The following is an 18983-nucleotide window of genomic DNA, read 5'->3' on the forward strand; positions in this document are numbered from 1 at the left end:
TGTGAATGATTTCCCAAGATGGGGAAGTCTCTCTACCTGTTTGGAGACAGAAAGTGGAATCAGAGGGGAAGAAGATGATGGACAGAAAGGATCATTCCCTCTTCCAGATGCTCTTCAGTGTGTGATGTAAGCTGAATTAAAACCAGCTGTGTTGAGCTCTAGACAGAAAAGATACCTGGCATTTTGGTTTTTTGGACCCTACTGAGTTGGTCACAGGACTCCAGGTCTCTTGGGGCTCATAGGGTCATGCCTTTCCTTGCCCACTGTGCTTGGTGAGAAGGAACAAGTGGTTCCACGGAGGGAATTCATTTTAGGAGTCTCAAGATGGTGTTCTTTGCACCAGAGGAAATACCCCTTTTTCCATTCTGAAAACCTGATTTATGAAATCCTTTTATAAGAGATGAGTACACACATACAGGCCTCTAGCAGTTATGTTTTTGAGATGAGACATTTTAAAAGGAGATTTTTGAATTCTAAAAATTCTTTAAATAAAATGCTCTTGCTGGGACAACAGAGTGGGTAAACATCATTCCCATCTCTACAAGAAGATTTTTTTTAATTAGCTAGGCGTGGTAGCTGTAGTCTCAGTTACTGGGAATGCTGAGGAGGAAGGATCACTTGAGCCCAGGAATTTGTGGTTACAGTGAGATATAATCTTGCTTAGGCAACAGCCACAGAGCAATACCCCATCTCTAAAACAAACAAACAATAATCAATCAAGCTTTACACTTCTGTAAAAGGAACACTTCCCATTTATGACATCGGTAATCCAGGATATATCAAAATTTGAACGTTGTGTCTGCTTTCAACTGTTAAAACTAGCCAGAGTTGTTACAGGGACCCACTACCTCTGAGTGACACTGGTATGCCACTCTTTGCTGACCCGAACAATAGGATTTATGTAACCAATTGTGTAGATACAATCCCACTCATTCTACCCTACCCAGAGTGGTGATTTCCAACACACAAAACTACCATGAAACTGTTTCCATGCCTTCCTACTATCTCTCAAAACTCTTTTCATCCCTGAACTGCTCCAAAAGCAAACCCACTCCCAGCAAACTACTCAGTGAGTATCTTCACACATGTAAGTTCCCTTGTCTGGTTCTCTAAAATATGAACTCATTTTTCAAACGCCCTGACAGGCTGTCTTATTCTGATACTTCTTGTGTAATTATTATATAAGAAGCAACTACCCAGGCACCTTGTAGCATGTTGATTTCAGAGTTCAGTGTGAGACCCTGTGTGCCCCTGTGGGATGGTGCCAGCAAACTGCCATGTTCCTGCTGTTTATTGCTTGAGTGCCATTCCATGCAGACTGAATTTTGAGGGTTCTAGAGCATATCTAAACCCATTATCACAGTCTTTGTTGGTTAATGATGTGTTCAGGCCATGATTTTTCTGTAAAAAATTACCAGCATGCTGCTCTTAATTTTTTTTAGCCTGTCTAGTTCAGTTGCCCTTTTGCTCTCATGTCTTATGCAAACCTTTCCTCAGAGTTGACCCTGTAAGATGGGACCCTTTGTGATGGACTACCCCAAGACAACATGCCCCAAAAGGTCTTCATTTGGGGCATAACCCGTGCCAACAGAAAGGTACTCTCTCAGTTGTGTATATAGTGACTCACCCAAACAATATTACAGATACATTTGGCTTTCATCAACCTAATTTGATATGTCCCAAGCACAGCAATAGGATAGTCCTGTGTGGCCTTCTGGAAATGCTTTTTTTACATTTCTGGGACCTACCATAGTTGGAGAACCACGTTAGGGCTGAAGTCAGTCCTAGTACACCATTGACCAACCATGTAACCCCAAGGTCTGTCCTCAGCCTTCAGAGGGAACATGCTTCTTACACTGATTTCAGCTCAGTGATACGGGATTCAAATGTCTGACCTCCAAAATATTAACAGAAAAAATGTGTGTTGTTTTAAGCCACCAAGTTTGGGTAATTTGTTACAACCATGATAGGAAACTAATGCATCCACCTTACCAGGTTTACCTGCTTTTATACAGCCTGGGTTTAACCTTTTATCTAAATAATGGTCAACTCTTCCTACATCACCAGCATTTATGTGCAATTAAAAGCCATCATTAAATTAAGCCAGAGTTTTAATATATTCATAATTTCGCCACCACACAGTAAAACATTGAAGTCAAATGATTTAGAGCAAACCACCTGGCTCAACTCTTTCCCAACAGAAAAAGTTAAGGCTTAAAGTGCTGAGCGGAACATTCTGTCCTAGCACAAGGAAATAATCATTGTCAGCCTCAGGCTTAAGTTTAATAAACAGCAAAGCGCATACAGATGTTTACAGTGATCGAAAGACAAACTGAGGTCCTATCCGTAGTAGTCCCAACGGTAAAGACAGGCATTGGCATAAAATGTTTATAAATTCTTGGGTACAGTTTTTCTGAAAGTAAAGTTCACTTTCAATCCTAAAAAAAAGTCCACTATTCCTCCAGATGTGCTTTAAGTCAAATGTGGACTGGGATTACTCGGTGTCAATGTGGAGCAACTGCTCTATGCCATTTATTATGAAGGACTTTAACTCAACTCTCCATCTTCCTCCACTTCCACCCTTTCTTGGCCATTCTCAATGATTCTCTTGGTGGTGGTTTTTTTTGCCATCAACTATTTCAGTGGAAGTCGACATGGCCTTGAAGCTGCCTGTCCCATCACTACCATAGGACATGCAGAAGGAAGAAAGGCCCCCACTTCCCAGGGAGCCAAAGGAACTAAATTCTGTATCAAAAGAAGAAAATCCACCCTCAAAAGCTGGAAATTCACTGAAGGTGGAGAAAAGGGGTGCAGACCCTCTGCTTCTGCTTCCCGGGGAGTTCCTCCGACTCCCAAAAATATTTTCCAGCGGGTTTCCGAAGAGGTCAAAGGAGAATGGGTCCTGGCCACCAAAGAACTCCCTGAAGACCTCGGCCGGGTCGCGGAAGCTGAAGATGTACTCGAAGGGGTCCTCAAAGGGTCTGCCACCTGCGCAGCTACCCTCCGCCCCCGCCTCGCCATAGCGGTCGTACACATCATGTTTCTTGGCGTCCGACAACACCTCGTAGGCCTCGGCCACCTGCTTGAATCTCCTTTCTGCTTCCTCCTTGTTCTCGGGGTTTTTGTCCGGGTGCCACTTGAGCGCCAGTTTGCGGTAAGCCCTCTTGATGGCCTCGGTCGAGGCCTGCCGGGGCACGCCCAGCACCTCGTAGTAGTCCACCATGCTGGACGCCCAGAATGGCCCGCGGGGCACTGGCGCAGCGAGCGCGGGCCCGAGTGGTTGGCAACTTGGGTCGCCTGGAGGGACGCCCCTTGTGACGCAGCCACATCTCATTGGTCGAGGCCCATGAGTGCCTCGCTTCCCAGGATGCAGTGCTGCTGGGACTGGCCCTGCTCTCTGTGAGGCTCTGTGATGCTCCACGACCAGGCCCCGCCCACTTCGGCCCCCAAAGCCATGGTCTCCAAAAAGGGTAGGAAAAAGAAGTCAGGGAAAAGAGAGGGCTTTGACTTTAGCTGCCTGAAGAACTGTTTTTCTTAAAGTCGGCTTTATATCAGTCTTTTTCCTCAGCCACAGGAGGGAAGGGGGTGGTGGGAGTGAGTTTAGTCTGACCAGGGCTGAAGACATCCTGTTGTTTAGGACTGCAGTTCTCTAACGTTCCAGCCCTGGTACCCGTTTGCTTTTGTTCATGTGGATTATACCTATCATATATATACTGCATTTGAGATTAAAACAGAATTAAAAACATATTCATTGGGCAATTTAATAAGAATAAACCCATGACACACTAACAAACCTTGTTTTTATTTAACTTTTTTTGAGACAAAATGTAGTGAGAAGAGTGGCATCGTTTTACATTTTTTGCATCTCTCTAGAACGTGACTCAATAGAAAGCTGGATTCTTACGTCAGCTTCTGCATTCAATCTATTGTGATATTACACATCACCCATGTAGCTTCTGGAAAACTCCACTTTTGTGAGAGTACATTTGTGAGAGAATGACAGTGAAAAAATCAAGTAGGATTATTATGGAAATAGTTTTGACTTTACAAAATTCTGAAAAATTCTTGGGGATCCCTAGGATTTCCTGGCTCATATTTTAGAGATGTGCTAGTCTAGTACAGTAGTCCCTGGTATTCTGAAGGGATTAGTTTAGGACAACACTCCTCCTCATACCAAAATCTAGATGCTCAAGCTCCTTTTATAAAATGGCACAGTATTTGTATATAACCTACCCATATCCTCCTTTAAACCTGTAATCGTCTCTTGATTACTTTTACCTAATAAATGTAAATGCTATGTAAAAAGTTGTTTTACAGTATTGGTTTTTTAAGTTGTATTATTTGTTTTTTTTTTTTTCATTTCTATTCCCCCCAAATATTTTCAATCTGCTGTTGACTGAATCTGCAGATGTGAAGCCCAAGTATACGGAGGGTCAACTGTGTGTGTTATTTACTTTTCTTGACTGCTGAAACAAACACCAGGGAGATCCTCTCAGACAAAAGGAAATACAGCACTAGTTACTGTATCGAAGTCATATACTGGCGTGCTATAAACTTGAGATGCAGTGATTATTTCCACTAGAACTTCTATGTCATGACCATGAATTTTGAGGGGATATTTTTTTGAGATCTGAGTTCTCTTCACCTCCTCCTTTTTCTCGTTTTGACACTGGATTCTTTGCTTTGGTAAATTGTGAGGCATTACACTAGTAAAGGTCACTCAGTTCTAAAGGGAAAATGATTAACCGAAGAACATTGTAAGAGTTCATAAAGGGTATTAGGGCTAATGGGGATGTGTTATCTCACCAGAACAAACTTCTGAGTTTATATAACCTCTAGTGACATAACTGAAACCTGGACTTGGCACTTGGTAAGCACGCAATGAACAGTCATAGTAAGCTGGCTGAGGGTAGAGTTCAGTGTGAACAAAGCAATTTGGGAACATCAAAGCAAGTTTGGGGAACAACAAGTGATCCAGAATGGCTGGAGGGTAAGAGACAGAGGGAGGGGGCAAGCAGAAGAGCTAGAGAGGAGGAATGAGCTTGGACAGGGGAACTGGGATCTATCCCAGAGTTTTGAGAGCAAGGCAGAGGAGTCTGAATTTTCTTCTGTGCCCAGGAAGCTGTTGATCAAGGTTCTAGAAGTGGCGGCGACGTGGGGTTTTTCAGTTGGCAGCCGATGCAGTGATTCAGAAGGGACAGCTGGGGGTTGGGGAACTGGGGGGCTGGGGCCCTGAAATAGGACCATGGCATGTGGGTCTGAGACAGTGGTAGAAACATCCAGATTCAGCACTTACTTGCTATCTTGGACACAGGGTCTAGAACGAAAAGAGAAGGAGAGTCACCTGTATAGAGAAGCATGTCCAGAGTGTTTACTGTCTCCAAAACCATGTACTGGCACCTGAGTGACGGCATGATTCCAAAGCCAAAATCTTGCCTGTAAGGAATAGATGTAAAGGATATAGCTATAGTCTAATAGCAAGGACAGATATGCAAACTGCTAAAAGATGTAAGGCAGAGCAGAACAAAATGCTGTGGGGATTCAAGGACGGTGGCTTTGTTTCCCTGGAGGGTCCTGTAGATAATCTACAGGGCAATGGACATGTTTATGTTGCTCCTTTAGTAACAAGCCCCTTCATTCTGATTTGATGAAAGGAGCTGGGAGTGTGTCAAGTGGTGGCCTATTAACTTAGGTCTTCAGCTTAAAAAGAAAGTACCTTCAAAAGGGTTCCAGAAACACTTTCCATGGACATGTCACTCTTTAGTAGCCCTCAAAGCAAGACCATCACATTGCTGCCCTGCCATGTGATTTCTAAGCTCCCAGAGCACCATGCCCTGTAATTGCCTGGTCATGAATTTGTCTCCGTCCACCTGACCCCTCCTTTCAGGCAAGGACCATTTCTAACTTGGCCTTCTGGCCCTAGTTCCTAGCATAGTGACTGGCATACAGTAGGGCTCACACGTTCTATAAATATTTGGTGGATGAGGGAATTAGCAATGGATTCTGCTTTGGTTCCAGAGCAGAGATTAATTGGATTGCTTAGCAATGGTTCTCTGTTGTAATTCATGAGGGTGAATGTGGATTGCCTACTATTCAGATTAGTAAGTATTTCTTGGTCAAGGGCAGATCTGTGGCCCCAAACCATCCAGGTACACGGCAGCAACAGCCTCAAAAAGTTTGGAAGCTCTGCGTGATGCAGGAAAGTCATAAAATCATTACAGTGGTGACTTATGTGTTTATAGCCTCTTTTCTCCCTTTAATCCACAAATGCACTCACATGACATTGGGACTTTGGAAGAATTATCACCCTTAAGGTTTAAATTGAACTGTGAATTTCAGAATTTCTGATAAGGACACAACAAAGAGTGAAAGCATTGCTATGTCTATTCTGCTTGCCCAGAATCTTGGTCCTAAAAAATGAAGAGTGCTTGGGTGTGGGGAAGAGCTTCAGTGTGCATGTGCATGCCAAAGTATCTACTCTAAGAAGCAGAATGAGAGGGTACCCTAAGTACCTGTTAATATGTCCCGCAGGACACCAAAACTCTAGTTAGCTGTTTCTCTATGATCCTCTAAGAACATCCCCAAGTATGGCTGGCCTGTGCTGTGTATGGTTAAAATGTTGGGATCTGTGCAATTATGTTCGGATTGTATGGTACGGCAGTATATCCCCAAAGAAAAGAGTGTAATACTTCCAGTTCTGGCTGCACAATACTTGCCCCAGAGTCCATGGTCAATAAAATACAAATCTGAGTTATTGTTTTTGCTCATCTTTCCCTTTTGCCTTCCACTCAGTCATCAGAATTTCCCCAAATGCCTTATTTCCCCCTGGATCTTGGACCAGTGGAATGAGTACAATTTAACTTAATTGAATTTGCTTATCTATTTGGTTTTCTGTTGTGGACAAAAGTTCTCTGAAAAGGAATTTGGAAGAAAGAGACTTTGTTCCAGTGAACAGTTTGCAAACCAGGGAGTTACAGCCTCTGGTATATGATGAAGGCGAGTTCCACAGAACACAAGGAAGGCAGGTTTCATGGCAAAAAGTTCCTTCTGAGGTTCCCAATCAGGTCCATTTGTGCAAATGAAGGATAGAAACTTGCTTAGTTCTTATTGGTCAATGCAGCTGCATTCTGATTGGTTGATGAAGCTGAGCCCTGAGTGGCTGAGGTGGGTGAGCTCTAATTGGTTGATTCAGGTGAATGCTGAAAATCTCAACTATGAAAAGGTACAGGTTTTCAGGATGCTCAGAGTAACTGTGTAACCTGTAGTAAGCAAAGGACCAGTTGGCTGTATTTTAAATCCAGGCCAACTTAGCCACTCAAGATCTGTGTTATAGGACTGGCTCTTTCAGGTTCACACTAATACAGACCTGTCCTTGGGGAAGACTTTTGTGCATATGCACTCCAGCGGATTTCCCTTTCTGGTCGTTCTCTACCCCAGCATGCCCCTCCACCGCCGCCCACCTACCCACCTGTTCATTTCCTTCTTAGCATGGTTCATGATTTCTAAGTCCCTGCTCATCTGTTTAAATTGTGAGTCTGGCTCACCTGATAGCACGTGAGTTCTGAGGAGGCAGGAGACTCGTCTGGTGGGCTCCCCTGCAGCCTCAAGACCCCACACTGTGCTGGACTCAATAAATATTTGTTGGATGAAGGAATGAAATACATGATACAGGTAAACAGGCAGTACCGGGGGAGCTGTGGAAAGAGCACTCCTAGGTTTCCATGGCGAAAGTAGGGGTACAGTTGTGTTCTTTTCTTTCTAAAAGGCTTTCTAAAAAGCTTTCTGTTTAATTTCTGGAAAAGAAGCCTCACTTGTCACTACATAGTCGTTCTTATTCCTCTCTGGTAACACTTCTTGGTCCATGGAATACTAATTTAATGGATCCAGAGGTGCTGGAGGTACTTTGCTGTGTTCACTCAAGAATGTGATTTGAGTATGAAATTCCAGCCAGTTCAACTGTTCTTGCCTATCAAGAAACCTAATAAAGCTCCACCTTCTTTATCTCTGAAAGTGAACTCCCTGCTACCTTTGTGGACTGACGACTTTTCATAGTCATGTGACACAATCAAACATTAACTTGGTGTATCGATTGGTTTTTACCATATATATAAGTAGGAGAGGGCGAAGCTCTGGCAGGAGCAAAGGTGTCATGGCTGTGGAGTCCCAGGGCAGACACCCACTTGTCCTGGGCCTGCTGCTATGTGTGCTGGGCCCAGTGCTGTGCCATGCTGGGAAGATGCTGTTGATCCCAGTGGATGGCAGCCACTGGCTGAGCATGCTTGGGGCCATCCAGCAGCTGCAGCAGAGGGGACATGAAATAGTTGTCCTAGCACCTGATGCCTCATTGTACATCAGAGAGGGAGCATTTTACACCTTGAAGACGTACCCTGTGCCATTCCAAAGGGAGGATGTGAAAGAGTCTTTTGTTAGTCTTGGGCATAATGTTTTTGAGAATGATTCTTTCCTGCGGCGTGTGATCAAAACATACAAGAAAATTAAAAAGGACTCTGCTATGCTTTTGTCTGGCTGTTCCCACTTACTGCACAACAAGGAGCTCATGGCCTCCCTGGCGGAAAGCAGCTTTGACGTCATACTGACAGACCCTTTCCTTCCTTGTGGCCCCATCGTGGCCCAGTACCTGTCTCTGCCCACTGTATTCTTCTTGAATGCATTGCCATGCAGCCTGGAATTTGAGGCTACCCAGTGCCCCAACCCATTCTCCTACGTGCCCAGGCTTCTGTCCGCTCATTCAGATCACATGACCTTCCTGCAGCGGGTGAAGAATATGCTCATTGCCTTTTCACAGAACTTTCTGTGCGACGTGGTTTATTCCCCATATGCAACCCTTGCCTCGGAATTCCTGCAGAGAGAGGTGACTGTCCAGAACCTATTGAGCTCTGCATCTGTCTGGCTGCTTAGAAGTGACTTTGTGAAGGATTACCCTAGGCCCATCATGCCCAATATGGCTTTCATTGGTGGAATCAACTGCCTTCACCAAAGTCCACTATCCCAGGTGTGTATTGGAGTGGGACTTTTACGTGCATATATTCTTTCAGATGTATTACTTTGGATCGATTAACTAGCCCCAGATATATGCTGAGCAAGCATTCTGAGATAGTTTAAAATGCCCTCTTTTGTTAATTTTTGATTCCTAGGCCTGAGTCTGTCTTTGGCATCATCTTCTGGATGATTTCTTGGTATCCGAGATTTCAAGAAAACATTCCTTGGACATTTTACTCTGTGTGCTCCAGTGGATAGTAATCAATTAGAAACAACAAGCTGTTAAATGCCATAAGCACAGAATGCTGGGTTTGGGACACCTTGCAGAAAACTCAATTGAAGCCTGCACCTTGCCCTGGATTCGGTCAGGCAGCCAACGTTCAGGACTGATAAAATCATTCTTTGATGATAGATCCTGGCAATGAAAGTTGCCTTTGTGATCCTCGTTAAAGCTCCAGTTTCTAAATGTTCTGATAAGAAGCTAGATCCTGCAGTCCCTTCTCTTCTAATGAGTCAATCACCAGACAGGTTCTGACACGATACAGAAAGGTTGTGGGTTTCATTCTCAAGTTGTTAGGTTTATTTTTCCCCTACAGAGTTTGAAGTATGCAAAAAGTAGCATTCACATCCTCATCTAAATCTCAGCAGAATATAGAGAAGAACAGGAGAGGCTCCTTCAGATGGAGGGTTAGGGAAGGACTCTCTGAGGAGTTGACATTTCAGTGAGCATTCATTCATTTATCCTTCAAAGATTGACTGAGGATCTACTGGCAGCCCAGGCACTTCCCAGGTGCTGAGTCTGGCTCCCATTAAGGGGACTGATATCACCCTCGGAGAGCACTGGACCTTATTTCCACGATACCTCCAACATGATTTGTGTTTTATTTTATTTTTTTAAATTCCTTGTGCATTTTCCTTCATAGCGCATCAAATATGGCAGTCATTTCTCTTAAATAATTGTTGATTGTCCGCTTCACGTCATGAGCCCCGTGGGGACATGTGTGACTTTGCATTAATCACATCCACTGTATGCTGCACCCTCAACACCTGCCAATGGGTCTGCATGTGTTTGGCGCTCCATAAATATCAGCGCCTAAGGCACGGAATAGGCACCCATCAAATATGTGCTAAGTACTAAATGAGTGAGAAGAAAGGTGCCAACTGAGGTCTAGTCACTGGGTAGAGAGTAATCCACAATAGCTCTTTTTAGTTCTTTGTACTCCAGCTACTACATATCTATCTATCTATCTATCTATCTATCTATCTATCTATCTATCTATCTATCTATCTATCTCTATCTATCATCTATCTATCTATCTATCCATCCACAAACATGTATCATTTTTTGGTTGCCTTTTCTACAAAATAGAGTAACAGTGTATCCCCACTGCCCACTTACCAATATGTCATGGGTATTACTCCAGTTTTAAATGCTATTACTTTTTAAACTATGAAATAGTATTTCGTGGTACTTGTGTACTACAGTGTATTCTGCTATGGATCGAGTCTAGTTCCCCACAGAGGAGCGTTACAACTTGTATTCCCGGAGTTTTGTTGTTGTGACTTCAAACACTTCCTTTAAAAAGATAAGATATTTTGTAGTTTAAAAAACATTTGTTCTGTTTCTTTCTCATTCATCTTTTCTTAAGTATTTTACAGGGTTTTTTTGTGTGTGTGTGAATGTGTGTGTGTGTGTGTGTGTTTTTTCCATTTCTATCTCTAGCTGATTATCTACTCACTACTCAGCCGTCTCATCAAAATATTGATTTTCATAATAAAAAACACAGGCAGTCATTTGCTGATAAAGAAATTTTGGTTTCTTCTGTTCTAAATTCCATGCCAAGTATCAGGGTTATTGAATTTATTAGAATCTGTAAAAACAGTTGAATAATTCTGGCAATAGGAAAGATTCCTATCTTGCTGCTATTTTAGTGGAAATTGATTATCATTTCATTATTTTGCATTGCGTTAGCCATTGTTTTGTGGTAAATCGTCTTTATTGATTTAGATAATTTCCTTCTTTATGTGAGGGTGTTTGTAGGAGAGGCACCAAACTTTATCAGCTGCCTTTCTGGCATTTACTGATATAACCATCAATGTCTAAGTGGTGAATTGTGTTGATTACATATTGTTTGTTGCCTTGTTTGGTGCAGTAAGGCTTAGGTGTGAAAATATCTTGTAAATTGTACCTGTTAGTAACCTTCTTTGTCTTGTTGAATGTTTTAATCTGAAATTCCACTTTTTGGATATTAATATTACCACTTCTGGATTATTTTTGTTTACATTTCCCTAGTACATCTTTAGTACTCCTTTGTCTTCAAGCTTTCTTCCTTTTTAAGCAACATGGAACTGGGATTTTTAATCCAGTCAGGCAGTTGCTTTAATAACTGCATTTTGCCCATTTGAATCTAACAATTAATAGATTTGATTGTAACTCTCTCAGTTTACTTTACGTTTAGTTGACTTTGCCATTCTCCCTTTTCCAGATTTTTACTGGTTGGTCAAGTTACTATTTTTATTTTCTCTTTCTTCCTTTGTTAACTAAAAATGCCACTCTGCACTACCATTCCTCTTGTGTTGATAGTCCTATTCTCAATAGTCTTGATAAAACTCCTGAACTTTAAGAATAAAGATAAAACTTTTATTGCACAAAGAAGTCCATAGAGAAAGTACAACCTGGCATTGGCGTGTCTTTGGTGTGTCTGAAGGAAAAGAGATAGTGGAACAACATTGGGAGAAAAGGAATGAAACTCAGGAATTCCAAGATGTTGCTCCCCTGCCAGGGTGAGATGGCAATGGTTCACAGACAATCACAATGTTGGATCTGAGAAAAATAACTGAACGGAAGATTAGTGAGGACAGAGGCTTTGAGATGGCCAGGAGAGGAAAGCTTGGGAGCAGGAAAGGTTGAGATACACGTGGGTTACTGGGAATGCGTGATGGTGAAGTCACAGGTGCCCCATATGGTGTCTAAGTGCTAAAGAAGAATTCTGGAAAAACGAAATGCATTTGGGAAGGGAAAATCCAATTAAAGGCCTAAACTAAAAATACAAAATTCTAGTAAAGTTTAGGAGTTATGTTAAATGTCTGATTTTGGCTGGGGAAGTCTCATCAGAGCAGGGAAGTTCTCTCATTCAGGGGGATCTCACCTTTTTTTTTGAAGGGAATCAATGGTGGGGGATTAGAGTGTTATTTTCAGTTAGTATGTTGCTTTACTCTTTGGTCATTCCAGTAACTGTGAAGTCAGGGCGAAGTTTAAGGGAAGCTTTGCCAAGTAGGGGATGGACTTCACCTTTATTGAGCCTCATAATAGCTGGCTGAGGTAGGAGTTGGCCATGATGACAACTTCTCTGCAGTTTGCCCTGCGTGAATCTCTAGATGGACTTTTGTGCCATTTAAACTTTCGTGATCTCCTGCTATTTAACTTCAGACGTTTATGGACTTTTATGTGGGTTCAATTATGTGTGAATCACATCCTGCTGATTGCTGAGTGGGATGGGAGGGTGTGCCTGGAGGAGAACTTAGACTCGGCCCTTTCCAGATGAGCTTCAGTGTAAGAGTGGGTTTCGTAAAAAGCAAAGGTCTTAGGAAATTTGAGTAAGCCATTTAGCATCGCTAAGAAGAATTTACCATCGCTCAGAAGAAAGAGCTTGAAGAGCACTTGGAAATGAGCTGTCTCTCCCCAAGAAAGAGGGAGAGAGAAGGGAGAGATGTGGGGCAGACCCTAGGGAGGAAGGAGTTCAGAAAAACCATCCTCAGGGTGTTCTTGCTACAAACCAAAAATGCAGCATGGTGGTGGGGAGGATGACTCTGTCCTCCCTGACCTTTTAGATGACCCCCAGGGAAAAGGCCAAGACAAGGCCCTTAAGAGCCAGAGAACTCATGAGGGCCTGGGGCTGGTGAGAGTGGCAGGGAGAGGGGGTCACCTTGGGGGAAGGATGGTCAGTGTCTGGGGCTTTCCTGGTCATGTTCCAAATCAGGCTTGGCAGGAGTCCTACTGTGCAAATCACGTTTGCTGAGCCCTGTCAGAGGTCTCCTGTGACTCACATCCAGGGTGAACAGTGTCCTGGCTTTCTCAGGACTGTTCAGATTTTAGCACTGAAAGTCACATGTCCCAGGGAACCCCTCAATTCTGGGCAAGCCCTGCCACATCACACAACCTTATTAGTACCCTCAGTATTCTTTAGAAACGTAAAACCATAGACTCAGCGATCCCATTATTACTGGGTATATACCCAAAGAAATAGAAATCATTCTACTATAAAGACATTTGCACATATTTGTTTATTGCAGCACTATTCACAATAACAAAGTCATGGAACCAACCCAGATGCCCATCAATGATAGATTAGATAAAGAAAATGTGGTACGTATATAACGTAGAATACTATGCAGCCATGAAAAGGAACGAGATCATGTTCTTTGCAAAGACAAAGCTGCAAGCCATCATCCTCAGCAAACTTACACAGGAACAGAAAATCAAACACCGCATGTTCTCACTCATAAGTGGGAGTTGAACAATGAGAATGCACAGACACAGGGAGGGGAACATCACATGCCAGAGCCTCTTGGGGGTTTGGGGGGTGAGGGGAGGAACTTAGAGGACAGCATAGGTGCAGCAAACCACCATGGCATATGTATCCCAGAACTTAAAGTAAATAATAATAACAATAAATAAACCCATAAAGCCATTTGAGAGACTTTTGCGGGATTCATTGGACCACTGAAATCTACAGTGGGAAAATAATTGCCATGCTGATGAAACAGGAAGACTTTCCTTGTCCCCCTGACACTCACTTTCTCAGTGCCCCACTGCTCAGACCTCTAGGGGAGCATACAGATGGGCAGGTTGTGGGGCTCTGACCTCACAGGCAGTGTCTAGAGGTGGATGTTTACAGCTCCTGAAGCCCCAGTGGGCATGTGTTACAGTGTTCTTTTAGTTTTGCTCTCTGTAGGCGGCTTGTGTTAACCAGCTCAATTACACCCTCTACCTTGTTGCAAGGACAGAGGGCTTTCTGTGTCCTGGGGGCTTGCCTTGGTGTACCAGAAGAATCGAATCACACGTGGGCTTGGAGAATGAGTGCAAGGATTTATTGAGTGGACGTAGTTTTCAGCAGATGGAGGAAGCCAGAAGGGGATGGAATGGGAAGGTTTTCCCCTGGAGTCGGACCCCTCGGTGGCCCAGGCTCAGTGGCCTGGGCTCTCCTCCGACTGCCCCAGCCAAACTCCACATTGTTCTGCTGGTCGGTGGCCTGCCAGTGCCTGTTGGTGAGTTCTTCTCCACGTCCAGCCGTCCTTGTGTCCCTCCGCTGATGTGCTCCTCCCGATGTCCAGCCGCGTGTGTGTCTGCCTGCTAGGGTCTTGGGGTTTTTGTAGGCACATGGTGAGGGCGTGGCAGGCCAGGGTGGTTTTGGGAAATGCAACATTTAGGCAGTAAAACAAAAATACCTGTCCTCACCTAGGTCTGTGGGCACAGGTCTGGGGGTGGAGCCCTCACCAGGGACCACACCCTCTTTTACCCAGAACGTCCCTTCCCTACTTCCACATCATTTAAAGGGACCATGCCCTTCCCAGCTTTTCCCTTCTGTATCACTGATGCCTTGCTCTGTGTCCTTGAAGTGGAATTATCACGGTATGTATGTATAGGTGTGTGCATGTGTGTGCATGTACCTGTGCTTTGCTTTTGGAAAATTAGCACATTAACTGAATTTTGCATCTCAAGGATAGTTCTGTAAGCAAGAACCCTTCCTCCTTTAGAAGGAAGTAAAGGAGAGGAAAATGCTATAAAACTTACATATTAATAACTTTTTACTCTATCTCAAACACACATGCCTTTAATCATATTCTTAAGAGGAAGAGATCTAATTCATAACTTACCATATATAGTTGTCAAAGAATATGAGAAAAAACTAACTGAAAATTTTTCTTCTGGCTCTAGGAATTTGAAGCCTACATTAATGCTTCTGGAGAACATGGAATTGTGGTTTTCTCTTTGGGATCAATGGTCGCAGAAATTCCAGAGAAGAAAGCTATGGCCATTGCTGATGCTTTGGGCAAAATCCCCCAGACAGTAAGAAGATTCTATACTACGGCCTCACATCTATTTCCACAGGAGCTCCAACCCCAGACTTCCAGCTTCCAGATTAATTCTCTAAGTTGGAACTTTAAATTTGGCTTTTCCCTGCCACTTCCCAACTATTAATCCAAAGGGTTTTTTGTTGTTGTTGTGGTGGTGGTTGTTGTCATTGTTTTCAATTTGACTCTCAAATACTCTGTTAAACTATCATCCACCACACTCGGAAGTCTCATTTTCTCTAAGAGACTCAAAAGTATATTAGGGAGAATTTATTTAAAAATAAAATAAATGGGATATTGTTTCTTCATATTAAATAGGAGTATTTCTCCAAAAAAACTGTTGGTTAGGATATTGAATTTATGTCTTATATTTTTGCTCTTATACTTCTGCATCCACTTGTTTTATTAAGCAAACTTTCCCTTGAAGTGCAGGAAAGTGAAAAAAATCCTAAGTGCACAGCTTGATAAATTGTCACAAATTCAAGTAGTGCATACTCCCTTGTAACTAAACCTCCAAAACAAGATGCTGAAAGTTGCCAGTCCTCAGAAGCCTTCATAGGTGCTGAGCCTCCCACTCTGTTAAAGGTTATGTTCCTTCAGAGGACCCCCCTTTTCTAATTAGTATAGCCGATTTGTTTTCTAATCATATTATGTTCTTTCTTTGCATTCTGTTCTTTTTGCCCCTCGAAGGTCCTGTGGCGGTACACTGGAACCCCACCATCGAATCTTGCGAACAATACGATACTTGTTAAGTGGCTACCCCAAAACGATCTTCTTGGTATGTTGGGAGGATTGGATGTGTAGGTCAAAGGAGGGTTAAATTAAGAAAATGGCTTAAGCACAGCTATTCTAAAGGATTGTTGAGCTTAAAAATATTACGGCCAACATATCCTACATTGCTTTTTATCTACTGGGGTATCTCAACTCACATTTTCTTCTGCAAATTTCTGCAAGGGCATGTGAGTAACACTGAGTCGTTGGAGTGTTTTCAGAACCTAGATGTGTCTGACTATGAAACTCAGAGACGTAACTGCTGACATCCTCCCTACTTTGCACCTCAGGTCACCCAATGACCCGTGCCTTTATCACCCATGCTGGTTCCCATGGTATTTATGAAGGCATATGCAATGGCGTTCCCATGGTGATGATGCCCTTGTTTGGTGATCAGATGGACAATGCAAAGCGCATGGAGACTAAGGGAGCTGGAGTGACCCTGAATGTTCTTGAAATGACTTCTGAAGATTTAGAAAATGCCCTAAAAGCAGTCATCAATGACAAAAGGTAAGAGAGAAGATACAGAAGAATACTGTACTTTGGCCATGGCATTCATGATAAAATTGTTTCAAATATGGAGATATTTATGTAGCATTTAATAGCATTGTTTCAAATATAAAAACAAATACATAAAAATCTGGATCTTTTTTTTTTTTTTTTTGAGATGGAGTCTCGCTCTGTCACCTAGGCTGGAGTGCAGTGGTGCGATCTTGGCTCACTGCAACCTCCACCTCCCATGTTCAAGCAATTCTCCTGCCTCAGCCTCATGAGTAGCTGGGATTACAGGTGCCCGGCACCACGCCCGGCTAATTTTTGTGTTTTTTAGTAGAGATGGGGATTCACCATGTTGGCCAGGCTGGTCTAGAATTCCTGACTTCAGGTGATCCACCTGCCTCGGCCTCCCAAAGTGCTGGAATTACAGGCGTGAGCCACCGCATCTGACTTGAATTTATAAATAAGATAATTTAGAGGTTATTATTCACCTTATAAAAGGATTCTTTAGTTCCTATATAATTTATCATAGAATTTATTTAGAGTTTTATTTCCCCCGGTAGATTTAAAACTCCAATTTATATACAAAAGTTGCCATAATAGACATCTGATCCATAAGTTTTCTGCACAGAAAGAAATGCTCCATTATAAGAAGCATAGTATCTACAAGAGAAAAACAACTCAAATGCTTACAAGTACAGCTTTTTGCAGCACTGGAACCTCTGAGAAATGGAGTTTATGAATGAAGGAGCCATAAGATATCACAGACAAAGTCTTAGAGTAAAAACAAAGGAAAATTTGTTCAAATGTGGCCCTGAAAACGATTCAAAGGGCAAATGATTTCTGGATTAGAGTGAGTATATTACTGTCAATCTCACTGGTAATAGGCTTATCAGAACCTTATGGGAAGAAGTGGTGGCCAGTGGTAGATTTCATCCAGCAGTAGATACTGTGTGCATACGTGCATGCGCATTTATGCATGTGGCTGTGCTAATGTGTGGGTGCACGCGTGTGCATTCATATGAGTGTGTGTGTGTGCCTGTGTTTATGAGCGTGTCCATTGCTTTCTCCCATGGTTACCTCCTTCAGAAAGCAGCAGCAGTCAGGAAGACAGATATGAAGAGCTGGAGCATGTTCAGATGAGAGGAGATAGAACACAGGGGGACACACCAGCTTGAGCAAGGGACAACAGGGGAAGACTGATGACTGACTTCCCACCTTTGAGGTGCTCATGTGTGTTTGGTGCCACTGGATAAAAGATAAAAGTTGGCTGGGCACCGTGGCACACGCCTGTAGTCCCAGCCACTCAGGAGGCTAAGGTAGGAGGATTGCTTGAGCCCAGAAGTTGGAGGCTACTGTGAGCCATGATCATGCCACCACACTCCAGCAACCTGGGCAACAGAGCGAGACCCTGTCTCAAAAAAAGAAAAAAAAAAGAAAAAAGAAAAGTCCACATGACCTGAGCATCACATGCCCAGAATGTTGGGTGGTGTGGTCCCATTCCTTCCTTCCAGCGACTTCTTCTGGCCACCTCAATGTCAGGATGTCCTGCTCACACATCAATACCATTAAAACCTGACTTCTTTCCCTGCGCTGATGAAGCTCCTTCTTGAGGCTCACATTATGGATATAATTTTGATTATTTGTTCAGCGGTACAGATAACTACTTGTAACCTAAGAACGACTTGGTGAAAATTCTCTAATGCATTATTTTTTTAAAAAACACAAATCAGTGAGCTCAAGTTATTAACTAACTTTCATCTATTCACTTTCAAGCCATCCCTGTCTGATTGTGAATCTCCATGATTCCAACACTCTGAGCTGGGGACAGTACCTACACAAAATAAAGAGAAGTGGAAAATCTTCAAACATCAGTTTATGCAGACAACCAGGTCATAATAGGTTCTCAATTACTATTGAATGAAAGTTCAATAGGTTCTCAATTACTATTGAATGAAAGTTCTGGCCAGGCGCGGTGGCTCATGCCTGTAATCCCAACACTTTGGGAGGCTGAGGCAGGTGGACCACTTGAGGTCAGGAGTTCGAAACCAGACTGGCCAACATAAAGAAACCTTATCTCTACCAAAAATAAAAAATAAAAAAATTAGCCAGGCATGGTGGTGCGTGCCTGTAATCCCAGCTATTTGGGAGGCTGAGGCAGGAAAATCACTTGAATCTGAGAGGTGGAGGTTGCAGTGAGCAGAGATTGCACCACTCCCCTCCAGCCTGGGCGACAGAGTTAGACTCCGTCTTATTAAAAAAAAAAAAAAAGAAGGTTCCAAGAAAATCCATCTTAAGGTTTATGTAAAAGGAAGATGGTATTGAACATGGTTTATGGTCAAATACTAATATTACATTATAACAATGTTTCCAAGTAACATTACAGATATGTTTAAAGACGGTGTTCTTGCATTGCTGTAAAGAAATCCCCAAGACTGGGTAATTTATAAAGAAAAGGGGTTTCTTTGGCTTGTGGTTCTGTAGGCTATACAGGAAGCATAGTGCTGACATCACTTGGCTGCTGGGGGAGCTTCAGGGAGATTTTGTTCATGGCAGAAGGCAATGCAGGAGCTTGCATGTCACATGGCAAAAGCAGGAGTGAGAGGGAGTTGGGGGGAAGGTGCCACATGCTTTTTAATGAC

At 43.0% G+C, this 18983-nt stretch overlaps 2 protein-coding genes across 12 annotated transcripts in view; one reads left to right on the forward strand and one right to left on the reverse strand.

The window, feature by feature from the left end:
- LOC105539813 (UDP-glucuronosyltransferase 1-8) overlaps positions 1–18983 on the forward strand; it is a 175354-nt gene that overhangs the window by 154065 nt on the left and 2306 nt on the right. For 5 of the 11 annotated variants that reach the window (XM_011980261.1, XM_011980262.1, XM_011980268.1 and 2 more), the window contains 3 exons: positions 14939–15070; positions 15766–15853; positions 16137–16356. In XM_011980261.1, the coding sequence (XP_011835651.1) occupies positions 14939–15070; positions 15766–15853; positions 16137–16356 (440 nt within the window). Of the gene's footprint in view, positions 1–8115; positions 9014–14938; positions 15071–15765; positions 15854–16136; positions 16357–17430; positions 17929–18983 lie in introns of those variants that run through there. The other 6 variants (XM_011980267.1, XM_011980266.1, XM_011980263.1 and 3 more) reach the window with 3 other exon arrangements.
- On the reverse strand, positions 2268–3261 carry LOC105539815 (dnaJ homolog subfamily B member 3-like). Its single transcript, XM_011980269.1, is given in 3 exon segments — positions 2268–2556; positions 2559–2625; positions 2627–3261. Coding segments are annotated over 3 exon segments (726 nt in total). The 5' UTR covers positions 3224–3261; the 3' UTR covers positions 2268–2494.

Source organism: Mandrillus leucophaeus, unplaced genomic scaffold, assembly GCF_000951045.1.
Source record: "Mandrillus leucophaeus isolate KB7577 unplaced genomic scaffold, Mleu.le_1.0 Scaffold21, whole genome shotgun sequence".
NCBI classification, from domain to species: Eukaryota; Metazoa; Chordata; class Mammalia; order Primates; family Cercopithecidae; genus Mandrillus; species Mandrillus leucophaeus.